This window comes from Myotis myotis, unplaced genomic scaffold, assembly GCF_014108235.1.
Source record: "Myotis myotis isolate mMyoMyo1 unplaced genomic scaffold, mMyoMyo1.p scaffold_m19_p_1, whole genome shotgun sequence".
Lineage (NCBI taxonomy): Eukaryota > Metazoa > Chordata > Mammalia > Chiroptera > Vespertilionidae > Myotis > Myotis myotis.
In genome coordinates this window covers 1,461,597-1,474,126 of record NW_023416313.1, presented here as the reverse complement: position 1 = coordinate 1,474,126, position 12,530 = coordinate 1,461,597, and the positions used below count along the sequence as shown (strand labels likewise).

General features: G+C 50.7%; 1 protein-coding gene and 1 pseudogene across 5 annotated transcripts in view; both read right to left on the bottom strand.

Annotated features, from left to right (window-relative positions):
• HTT (huntingtin) overlaps positions 1-12,530 on the bottom strand; it is a 102,042-nt gene that overhangs the window by 44,731 nt on the left and 44,781 nt on the right. For all 5 annotated transcript variants that reach the window (XM_036327574.1, XM_036327555.1, XM_036327549.1 and 2 more), the window contains 5 exons: positions 11,474-11,620; positions 10,058-10,178; positions 7,177-7,253; positions 5,716-5,867; positions 515-717 (listed from right to left, as the gene is read on the bottom strand). In XM_036327574.1, the coding sequence (XP_036183467.1) occupies positions 515-717; positions 5,716-5,867; positions 7,177-7,253; positions 10,058-10,178; positions 11,474-11,620 (700 nt within the window). The remainder of the gene's footprint in view (positions 1-514; positions 718-5,715; positions 5,868-7,176; positions 7,254-10,057; positions 10,179-11,473; positions 11,621-12,530) is intronic.
• Positions 3,326-4,913, bottom strand: LOC118666019 (annotated as a pseudogene).

Here is a 12,530-nt window from a genome sequence, read left to right as displayed (position 1 = left end):
CCAGTGTCAGGCCGTGCGGAGCAGGGAGCAGCAGACAGGGCTGCAGGGAGGTCGGCAGTGAGGAGAGCCTGAAGGCAGAAGGGTCTGCTCGAGACGGAGACTGCGATGGAGACAGCAGGAGGGACAGAGGCGCAGAGGGGAGTGTGCTCTGCCGGGACCCACGTGGGAAGAGCCGGCCGTGGGTCTAGAGGTGACTGTACTGACTGCTTCACAGAAAACCACAGTGTTTGCCGACAGGTCAGGAGAGAGCAGACGGTACGTGCCAGCACTTCAAGCCTGGCTTTCTTGCTAACGTGGAACGCCCGCTACAGCTAGCTTTGCCCTCAGAGGCAATGGTACTTGAGGACGAGGCCAGAGGGCTACGCACTGGATCACGGCATTTTGTATGACATTCTGAGTCACAACATGAGCAATCTTGTTCACTTAAAGCAGAGTACGGGACAGACGGCTGAGCACGCACAGGCACGACTGACGCCCAGTCGACGGCATGGCACGGGCCCGGGCACGAGGTTACCTTCCCCGCAGGTCCAGGCGCCACCTCGTCCAGCACGTGGGCGCAGATGTTGATCACCTTCAGCAGGTGGGAGAAGAGCTGCTCCACCATGGGCACCAGGCTCCGGTCCCCCAGCGCTGGCCACGCCTCCTCCTGCTTGGCGGCTGCCGGGGTGGCCTCTTCCTCGGCGGCCCATGAGCTTCTCAGAGATCGGGGGGCACTGGCTGTGATAAGGCACAGGTGTTACCTCCAACCCCGCGGCGAGCGGGAAAGAGAGCACTTAGGAAACCCGTGGCAGTCAGACCCATCCACACGCACACCTCCACCTGGCAGTCACTGATACCTCAAATCACCAGGAAACTGGCATTTCCCCCAGAACATGCTCCCAATTTCCATGCCGGTCACCATCACACTCCCACCCAGAGTGGCAGTCACCCGAGGGGCGGCCCCGCCTGCCTCGGCGCCTGCACGCTCCCGCCGCCTGCTCCTGCGCAGCACGTGGTGCTGGGCTCGCTCCCCCCCTAACGACAACCTGAACCTCCCAGCCAGTCAGGGCGCGAGTGATCCTTCTAAATGACAGGAGGGCCAGGGAGGTTAGTACTGCTCCTACTAACAATTAATACAGCAATTAATCAATAATAACACAAGAATACACTGTGATTTGCATACTCACAACTGTAAACCTACCTTTTTTGGTCATATTTTTTATAATTTAAATTCCTTACTGTTGAAAGTATTACATGTCTCCTCCCCCCACCCCCCCATTAGCCTCCCCCTGGCTACTCCCACCCCCTAACACATGCCCTCACTGTCTGTGTCCACGGGTTATGCTTATATGCATGCATACAAGTCCTTTGGTTGACCGCTTACCCACCCCCCTTACCTCTCCTGCCTTCTCTCTGAGATGCTTCTCTGTCTCTAGTTTTGTCCATCAGTTTATGTTGTTCATTATATTCCACAAATGAGTGAGATCATGTGGTATTTATCTTTCTCTGACTGGCTTATTTCACTTAGCATAATGCTCTCCAGTTCCATCCATGTTGTTGTGCATGGTAAGAGTTCCTTCTTTTTTACTGCAGCGCAGTATTCCATTGTGTAGATGTACCAGTTTTCTAATCCACTCATCTGCTGATGGGCACTTAGGCTGTTTCCAGATCTTAGCTATGGTGAATTGTGCTGCTATGAGCATACGGGTGCATATGTCCTTTCTGATTGGTGTTTCTGGTTTCTTGGGATATAGTCCTAGAAGTGGGACTACTGGGTCAAATGGGAGTCCCATTTTTACTTTTTTGAGGAAATGCCAGACTGTTCTCCACAGAGGCTGCACCAGTCTGCATTCCACCAGCAGTGCATGAGGGTTCCTTTTTCTCTGCATCCTCTCCAGCACTTGTCGTCTGTTGATTTGTTGATGGTAGCCATTCTGACAGGTGTGAGATGGTACCTCATTGTCGTTTTGATTTGCATCTCTCAGATGATTAGTGACTTGAGCATGTTTTCATATGTCTCTTGCCCTTCTCAATGTCCTCTTTCAAAAAGTGTCTATTTACTAAGTCCTTTGCCCATTTTTGATTGAATTGTTTTATCTTCCTTTTGTTAAGTTGTATGAGTGCCCTATAAATTTTGGAGATTAAACCCTTACTGCAGATAACACTGGCAAAGGTGTTCTCCCACGCAGTGGGCTCTCTTGTTGTTTTGTTGATGGTTTCTTTTGCTGTGCAGAAGCTTTTTATTTTGATGTAGTCCTATTTACTTATTTTCTCCTTAGTTTCCATTGTCCTAGGAGATATATGGGTAAAGTTGCTACAATATATGTCTGATATTTTCCTGCCTATGGATTCGTCTAAGATTTTTATGGTTTCCTGTCTTACATTTAAGTCTCTTAACCATTTTGAGTTTATTTTTGTGTATGGTATAAGTTAATAGCATAGTTTCATTTCTTTGCATGTATTTGTCCAATTTTCCCAACACCATTTATTGAAGAGACTGTCTTGACTCCACTGTATGCTCTTGCTTCCTTTGTCAAGTATTAATTGAGCATAATGGCTTGGGTCGATTTCTGGGTTCTCTGTTCTGTAAACCTACTTTTGAACAGAGCATATTCTTGTATTATTACTAACTAGAGGCCCGGTGCACAAAATTTGTGCATGGGGGGGGGGGTCCCTCAGCCCAGCCGGCACCCTCTCGCAATCCGGGACCTTTTGGGGAATGTCCGACTGCCGGTTTAGGCCTGATCCCATGGACATCCCTCTCACAATCTGGGACTGCTGGCTCTTAACTGCTCGCCTGCCTGCCTGATTTCGCCCCTAAAACTCAAGCTTCTTCTTTTTTATTTTTAATATTTATATTTCTTTTTTATTTTAAAATTCAAGCTTCTTGAGAACATGAGGCGTTTAACATGATTCCATATTCCTTACAGAGAGCTAAGCATGGTAAACACAGCAAATTCTTAATACTTAAGGCTTCTACACAAACACTTTCCAACCAGGCATGTTTTAATAGGCAGGCCCCAAACACTTGAACTGTAAAAGCCTAAAAGTAGAGCACTCAGATTTCAGGCATCAGGGGCTACTAGCAGGATTTCTATCCCAATTCAACTCTAGTTCTGAGCGCTCAGCAGTTGATACAAACGGCCTTCACTAGCTCCAAAGTTTGTGTATGTGTTTGTGATTCCAAAATAGAGGTTTATTTACTAAGACTTATTTAGTGTTTGCATAAAAATCGCCAGTTGTTCCTCATTGGGTTTTTAACACACATGAATTCTTTGGGGGGTCCCTCTATCACCCCAACACTTTCAAAATACAGCTCTTGTTAGTGCCAGGAGGGAGTTACGGTAGCGAGGTGTTTCTTTGGGTCTCGGCATCGGGAGGCTCACGGCCTCCCTCCTGGGAGAACACACATGATGGGTAGTTTCTCAGGTGGGGTAGGCTGTCCCTGAAGGAAACACTTATGCAGAAGAAGCCAGCTCAGTCGTCTGGGTCCGTTCCTCATACCTGACAGCTTCAAAATACAGTCCCCTTGGTCAAGGTCACCAAAGGCTTGCTGGTTGTTTTCAACTATAAAAAACTGTCGGGAAAAAGACAGTAGGAAGAGCGGGGTGTACGCTGACAGCGCTGTGAGGCTGGGCTGTGCAACCACAGGAGAGCACACAGCAGTCTGCTTTAAAAACAATCCTGTATAATTTCAAATCAGACTCCTCGTGGGCCTTACATGGCCTGAAACATCTCTGCACCAGATCCTCATTTTTAAAATGAGGTGTATGACAGTGCTCCCCCAAGGTCACACACCACGTGGGGACAGGGGACAGAAAACCCTAAGACTTGCCTAATATTAGCAACATTAACTGATTTTATTGCACAGAGATGAAGGCAGTCGGTCTGTGCTGCTGTGAAATTAAAGGTGATGTAGAAGAGGGTGGTTATTTATTGCTCCGTTAGGATAGACCCCAAAAGTGACTTTTCAGAAACCAGGGCTGTCCCCTGAAACCCCAGCCAGACTCTGGGCCGCTCTGGGGGACGCAGGCCACGGCGGCCTCCATCTGCTTCACAGTGATTCTGGCTGGGCTGTGCCTGGGAGTGCCGGCCAGGGGCACGCCTACACCTTGTAGCTGAGCTGGGCGTTCATCCTGGTGTACATCTCCTAGATGACGTCGGTGGTGGCCGTGAAGGTGACCAGGAACAGTGGACCTTCTCCAGGCTCTCCTCCTCCCTCACGTTCTGGTCCTTGGACAGCGCTTTCAGGAAGTGGGACTTGTAGGGCGCGGCACACAGCGCTGCCTGGAAGATCTCCTGCACGACCCAGCTGTGGTGCTTGAGCGCCATCCCCTAGGCCTTGGTGGCGTTGGCGCGGGTGAGGGTGGGGTGGCTCTCATCGCAGATGCTCTGCAGGAGGGTCTGGGTGAAGCGGAGGCCCCTTCTCAGCCACATCAGCGCCAGTGTGGCCCCCACTTTGGGCCACTCTGCTCCATCCATTTCCTTTTGCGCCTCCAGGATGTTCTGCAGGGTCCAGAACTCAGCCGGGTTGCGGTTGTACACAGCTTTGATTTTCGTGATGTTACCACTTATGTCTGCCTTGATGGGCGTAAACACTGGGGACCCGAGGCAATCGAAGAAGGGCGGCAGGAGGGACACCGCCTCCAGGAAGGGCCCGGTCTCGATCTGCTTGTCCGAGGGCAGCGGCTTCAGCAGGTGCTCGGCCAGCAGCACCATTTCAGGGTTGAGGCCGGCAGTGATGCCGTTTTCTAATCGGATCTTCCTCTTCCTCTCCCAGCACACTCCACACCTACTCCAGATGGACCACCCAGACCCCACAGACCCTTAAGACCTTCCCCTCTATTTCTTTGACTTTCCCTCATCAAACTTGCACCCTATCGTGTTGCCTAGGGGCGCCCCTAACTGCTACCTGGGGGGTGGAGCCAGCCCGGCGAGGGGCCATGGTGGTTCTGGTCTAATGATCATTATGGTCATGATGGCGTTACAGTCGCTGGCTTTTTATGTATATACAGATTATTGTCTTAATCAGTAGTAGTAACCTATGCTTGCCCACCCGTCCTAATTCACCTGTCGGTCCCGTTCACGAAGCTCCTCAATGGCCGCCACAGCAAGCAGGACAAGTCCTCCTGTGGACGCTGGGGACCCCACACCACTGATTTCAGGGGGCCCCCGCCTCCCGGCCACATTCTCCATCCTAGTCCTCGTCCCTCCATCCAGTCTTCGGCTGTCACACCATTTTTCACGTCTCCAGGCCTTTGTACATGCTGTGCCCTCCATCATGTGCCCTTTCCTGCCAGCCCATTGAAGTCTTGTTTCCCGTCCTAAAGACAGTGATTGCGGCCATTCTGTGCTGCCACTGCACTTCAGTTCCACGTGTCTCCCTAATCTGCATTTGACGTGAGAACGGAGCCCACACATGGTACTTTCTTACCACCCAATTGCTGAGACAGTGCCTGGCCCATGTGCCCCTAAACTGAAATGAGAAAGGAGCCTGCCTGTGCCTCTCGCAGGGGCTCCACTGGGAAAGGGCTCCATTGGGATACCTGACACAGACCAGCTGCCGACAGCACATGCCGCCAGCAGACACCTACGCACGCGGTCACGTCTGACGTCAGGAACAGCTGTCGCTGCCAGCGACTCAGTGCTCTCCCCTCAGGTGCTCGCTGCCCTGCCCCTCACAAGCAAATCAAAAGCTAAAGATCCGAGGTCTCTGTTTCAACTCAGAACCAGTACCTGCAAGCAAGTTTCCGGCCAAGATCAAGGCATCCTGATGGGCTGCAAGGTCCAATGGGAACCACGCGGACGAGAGCAGGGTCAGGATCACCGTGGCCATCCCGACAGTACAGCTCTTCCTGGACTCGTCCAAGGCGCTCAGAGGGGGCACTCTGGGGGCAGATGTGTGCGAGGTCACGTTACAGAAACATTTTAAAGCAAACGGTCTTTTTAAATTTCATTGATTATTTTAGAGAGCAAGGAAGGGGGAGAGAGAGGGAAATATCAATGTGAGAGTAAAACATCCATCAGCTGCCTCCTGCACACCCCCACCGAAGATCGAACCTGCACCCCAGGCGCATGCCCTGCCACGGGACCAAACTGGCAACCTTCCAGTTCATGGGGTGATGCCAACCAACCGAGCCATTCTGGTCAGGGCTAAAGCAAACAGGCTTGCTTCCCTTCTGAACCAAGAAGGCCCGTCACTGCCCACTGCACACCAGCTCAGAAAGTGACCCTACAATTAACTGGCATCTTTCCTGTGAACCACAGCTCTGCAAACGCCATCTGAGAGGTGAAAGCAGGTAGCCGAGCTGATCAAAAGCATTCTGGTGACTTTTAACTCTCTCACCTCGGAGTTAGCACTTGCACTGGCTTCTGCACTGAGTGCAAGTGCAGAAGCCAGATGCTGGGTCTGTGACTAGAAACTGCAGTTGCTTGAAGGTACTTGTTGCAGGAAATGGTCACTCCAGACGGGAGAGTGCCCTGCATGGGCAAAGCTCCCTGGCCATGCGCTGGCACATACGATGGGCGAGGTGACTTCCCAGCGTGACGTGGGCGTCCGTGCGAACAGCAGCTCCCTCACTCCGCTGCTGGGAAAGCCCGGCAGGGCGCACGCTAGACACCCCGCAGCTGCAGCACAGCATTCCTCCACCCACTCCTGCGGCCATCGCACTTCACGGTGGGTCACATTAGATTTTACACAAAAAATGCTCCTACGTGCTCAATGTGTAGTGGATAATTCTACGGAGAAGCGCAGCTAGAAGTCTCTTGGCCCAGAAGGGCAAAGCGTGTATCATCCTGAACACCAAGAGGTGCAGGCCGATCCCTGGTCGGGTGCGTATGGGAGGCACCCCATCACGTCCATGTTTCTCTCTCCCCCCCGCTTCCTGCTCTCTCTCTAAAATCAATAAAAACGAACCCTCAGTGAGGATAAGAAAAGGAAGTCTTTTGCCAGCCAGGGGGTTCCTGTAGCTGAGCCTCCACACGCTGAGGAGCGAGCCTGACGCCCATGACTGGAACCAGCTCGGTGTTGCCCAGCAGCTCCTGCCACCCGCCCCCAACACCAACAGCACAGAACAAGCACCTGTGGGGCATTTCCCACAGGCCCAGGCGATGAAGGAATCACAGCAAAGAAACAACAGGGCCCCAATGGGGATGCTCGTATCGCGTACTGGACGCCAAGGGCCAAGAAACACTTACCCACAGTGCCAGCCTAGACTCCAAGTGCAGACCGGGAAGGCGGTTGAGAGGAGACACAGAGCTTCACAGCATCCGAACTGAAGAGGAAGGATAATGGAATCACCAACACAGAAAGCTTCCTTCAACCCAGCCTCCTTCCTCCCACGCTTCATACACGTACAACGAGGTTCATGTCTACCGCTGGGATAGTGGGCCAGGCCGGCAGGCCCTTTGCGTAGAGCTGCAGTTGTCCTGGCTGCCCCCTGCCTGCACAGCCTCCAGCCGCCCCCTCCCCCTGCCTGCACAGCCCCAAGCCCTCCTGACACACGGAGGCCACAATAAGTACAAACATGTAACATTTATGATATTCTAAACAAATCAAAGGAAAATCAAACTGGAGAGCCCACACGATCTTATGTCTGAAAGGCAAGTTCAGGCTGATCAGGACTCATCATGAGTTCCCACGGCAAGGAAGTGCTGCATCCGTCTCTTCAGGGAAAGGACCAGGTCTGACCTGCTCACCACCAAAGGGACTCTACCTCTGAATAATACTTTTTCCTGATGATAGAAGTTACCCTTTTTTGTTTTAGAAAATTTGTGATACCTGAAAAATTTAAAGAAAAATCACTCATCCTAAATAAATTTTGGCAATTTTCTGCCTGTCATTTTCCCAAGTATTAGAAACATATATCCTATATAATAAAAGGGAAACATGCAAATAGACCGAAAAGTAGAACAATTGAACAACCAATCAAAGTGTAATATGCTAATGATATGCTAAGGCTGCTCAACCGCTCGCTATGATGCACTGACCACCAGGGGGCAAACAGTTGACTGGTCGACTAGTCGCTATGATGTGCACTGATCACTAGAGGGCAGATGCTCCGACCAGTAGGCTAGCTGGCTGCTGGGGTCCAGCCAATTGGGACTGAGTAAGATGAGCCAGACATGCCCTGGCGCCCTCCCGTGGTCCCTCCCCAGCCCGATCGTGTACCAGTGGGTCCCTCAGCCTGGCCTGTGCCCTCTCGCAATCCAGGACCCCTCGGGGGATGACAGAGACCCAGTTTCAGCCCGATCCCACAGACTACTGCCCTTGGGAGGGCACCAGATGCAGGGCTCAGGGCTGGTGAGTGCTGCTGTGGCAGCATGAGCCTCTCCTGATTGGGACTGATTGGGCACGAGCCCGCGGCAGGCACAGTGGGGCTGGGATGAAAGGGGGCAGCAGGTAAGAGCTGCAGGCAGTGTTGGACTGCGGGTTTCAGCCTGATCCCTGCAGGCCACCCAGAGGGGCCCCACCCATGCACAAATTCGCGCACCAGGCCTCTAGTCTATATAATAAACGCCTAAGTGATTGTCACAGTGGAACGACCAGAACGAACGGTCGCTATGATGCGCGCTGACCACCAGGGGCAGATGCTCAACGCCAGAGCTTCCCCCTGGTGGTCAGTGCACTCCCACAGGGGGAGCACCGCTCAGCCAGAAGACAGGCTCATCTCCCTGAGGTGAGGGGGAAGGGTGGGACTGTGCAGGCAGGGGGAGATGAGTGATTTTTTTTTAAGTTTTTCAGGTGAGTGCAGTGCTAGTGGTGAGAGCCTCTCCTGCCTGCACAGCAGTGCCAAGGAGCAGCAAGCTGAGCAAGAGCGGTAAGGAGCAGTGAGCAACCAGGCAGTAAGGAGCGAGGGGTCCCGGACTGCGAGAGGGCGCAGGCTGGGCTGAAAGACAGCCCCCCACAGTACACAAATTTCGTGCACCAGGCCTCTAGTATATATATGTTAATATTTCTCAAAACTTGGATCTGACTACACACAAGCATGCAGTTTTGAATTGTGCCTTTTTTCACTCAATATTACAATTCAGGTTATATCTCTGTAAACTTTTGAAAGTTCTCCAAGCATCATATTAATAGGGGCATAATAAATGCACTACCATCTACACTGTATTTAGTCATAATCAGAATTCAATCATTCTTGGATTCTGGGATATTATGATTCATTTCCAATTCCAGCATCATAAATCCTGATAAAAATAATTACATTATACAAAACCCTTGTTGGTATATCTGGTTTTTACCCTTTAGTATATACTACAAAGTCTCTGAGTGAGTTATATGAGAGACAGTTTAAATTTCTGAGAAAACCCATTCAAATTATGAGAGTTTTTAGTTTGGCTTTTATGTCTTCCTGTGTTGGCTGGATTTCTTACAATGAGCATTTGCTACTTTAATAATCAGAATGAAGTTGTGTATATTCCTATTGAAATAAACTAAGATTTTGTCCAAAGAATCACAACTTCTTAGGAAGCCCCACGTATGAGTCTAGATGCTAGACTCTAGCATCATCTCACCATTAAGAGCTAACCTGCCCTGGCCAGTTTGGCTCAGTGGACAGAGCACTGGCCTGCAGTCTGAAGGGTCCCGGGTTCAATTCTGATTAAGGACACATGCCCAGGTCGTGGGCTCGATCCCCAGGAGGGGGCATGTATGAGGCAGCCGACCCATGATTCTCTCTCATCATTGATGTTTCTATCTCTCTCTCTCTCCCCCTCTCCCTTCCTCTCTGAAATCAATAAAAATATATTTAAAAACCAAAAAAGAATTGACCTATGGTCCTGGTCGGTGGCTCGGTGGTTAGAGCGTCAGCCCTCACACCAAAGGGTCTTGGGTTTGATTCCCAGCCAAGGGCACGGACTTGGGTTGTAGGTGTGACCCCCAACCCAGTTGTGGCGCAGAGGCACCCAATCCATGTGTCGCTCTCTCTCTCTTCCCCCTTCCCTCCCTTCCATTCTCTCTAAAAATCATTGGAAAATATATCCTTGGATAAGAATGAACAACAACAAAAAAGAACTGACCTTACAAAGGAGTAAAAATGAATCTCATTAAGCGCGGCCACGGAAGGAGACTCACCGTGAGCGCGCGCGTGGTGGCAGTGACCAGCTGGTGGGTCACCGCCGCGGTGACTCTAGACAGGTTGTTTTCCATGGTGACATCTGTGATGCTTGGCAGTAAGTTATAGCCTCTATATATTCTGATAAGAAAAGAATGGAGACTTAAAGGTATTCTTAGAGCTCACGACATTGACAGAACTCAAACGGCATTTAGAAGTTTAAGACTAAAGGCGATAAGAAGTTAAAGCAGTCTTGGCTTTTAAGTTAAAGAAAGACTGGAAATAAGGTGGTCATCCTCTTTAATAAACCCTGATATGCTAAGTGTCTGGTCATCCAGTTGGCCATTCAACCAATCAAAGCATAACATGCTAATGAGATGCTAAGGCTGCTCAACCGCTCGCTATGATGTGCACTGACCACCAGGGGGCAGAGAGTTGACCGGTCAACCAGTCGCTATGACGTGCACTGACCATCAGGGGGCAGATGCTCCAACCAGTAGGTTAGCTTGCTGCTGGGGTCTGGCCAATCAGGACTGAACGAGACAGGCCGGACATGCCCTGGAGCCCTCCCATGGCCCCTCCCCGGCTGACCAACCTGTTGTGTCCCTCCCCAATCGGTCCCTCAGCTTGGCCTGCTCCCTCTCGCAATCTGGGACCCCTAGAGGGATATCAGAGAGCTGGTTTTGGCTCAATCCAGCAGGCCAGGCCGAGGGACCCCACTGGTGCATGAATTCGTGCACTGGGCCTCTAGTTATTCTATAAAAAATGGCTGAGCCCTGGCAGGTGCGGCTCAGTTGTTTGAAGCTTCGCCCCATACACCAAAAGGTGGCAGATTCAACTCCCAGTCAGGGCACACACCCAGATTGCAGGTTCCATCCCTGGTCAGGGACGCATGCGGGAGGCAACTGATCGATGTGTGTCTCTCTCACATCAATGTTTCTCTCTCTTCTCTTCTCTTTTCTCTTTGTCTTTTTCTCTCTCTCTTTCTCTCCCCTCTCCCTCCCTCCCTTCCACTCTCTTTAAAAATCAATGGAAAAAATATCCTCAGGTGAGGATTACCAAAAAAATAAATAAAAATAAGTAAATAAATAGCCCACTCATATGAAAATTAATGGGCATAGGCAAGACAAACAAAGTGAAACATTCCACGGACACGTTTTAGATAAGACAGCATCAGAGCCCTACAGAGGAATACACTCAGTACGTGGCTCGTACTGAACTAAAGTTTACGGTGTCACTTCTGTGTGATTCGGCAGAGCTTAAGGAGGCGGGAGCTAAATCCTGAAAAAGAACAAATACTATCAAAGGAAGATGATCTGCTGAAACACCTGCACCTAAACAGTTTGGGGTTTTTGTCCTAGAAAATCCAGTTTAGATGAAAGCCCTAGAGCAAGGCACCAGGAAAGGGCACTTTCCCGACGGGCTTGGTCGCGTACCTGGTTATGGTGCTGACGGAGAAGTGGGAGGCGGGCTGCGCCTCGTGCATGAGAAGCTTCAGGTAAACACTGCTCTGGTCTCTGGCCATGGCCACGACGGGGTCCGCCTGCCCTTGGTCGCACTTATAGAACAGCTTGGGGACAAGCCTAACATGAAAGCGAGGTGTTCACTGGAGGAAGCATGGACACCCGCCTGTGGCTTCCCACCCGTCAAGGTGGCAGGCCTCCATCACCGTCCGCCCACGAAGCCCACTACACTTTCCAGGCGTGTGTTCTCTAGCATGTTGGGAGTCTCCAATCACAGGCCACCCCTCGCCAAGCTACGCTAAGCCCAAAGGCAGAATCTGGAGCAGGGGGGCTCTTTCCTGCACCCACGTGTGGAGCGTTTTGTGGGTTTGCGTGAGTGCGTGCACTCCCACACAGGCAGGAGGGGTGCAGAACTTTCAGAAACAATCACTATTTTACTTGCAAAACCCTGTATCTTTCCTCTATGGAGACTTGGTCATTAAGCACAATTCTTCAAGGTATAAAATTGCAATCATTTTCAGAAAATGGTAAAGATCCAAAATCTTTGACCAGGCAAGTCATACAAACCCAGTGAAGCCAGTGAAAAGCTACACCTCACAGGGCATCACGAAATGCAAATGCCAGCACTGGAAGCGGAAAGATGTCACCAAATTTAACTGGTTTTCTTTGAGTGGTTTGATTACAAGAATTTTTATTTACTTTTTTATATTTTCCTTAGATTTTGTTGAGTAAACGTGTTATTTTTAAAAAGAAATACCAATTTCTTCCTAAACAACTGACATGTTTAACTTGTCTGAAACATGTTTGGTGAGCAGAACCAGGCACCACAGTCCGCATGGGAGTGCAACGGGCCTGCTGCAGAAAGCACCCACCACAGAAGCCCACCGCCAGGACCCACCCAGTTTGTGAAAACTAAGTCCACACAAAGCCTCGCGGGCAGATGCTCACGGCAACATGACTCATCGTCACCAAAAAGGGGAAATAACAACAACCACCCTCTGGTGAGCGAGTGAACAGAACACAAGGGTCC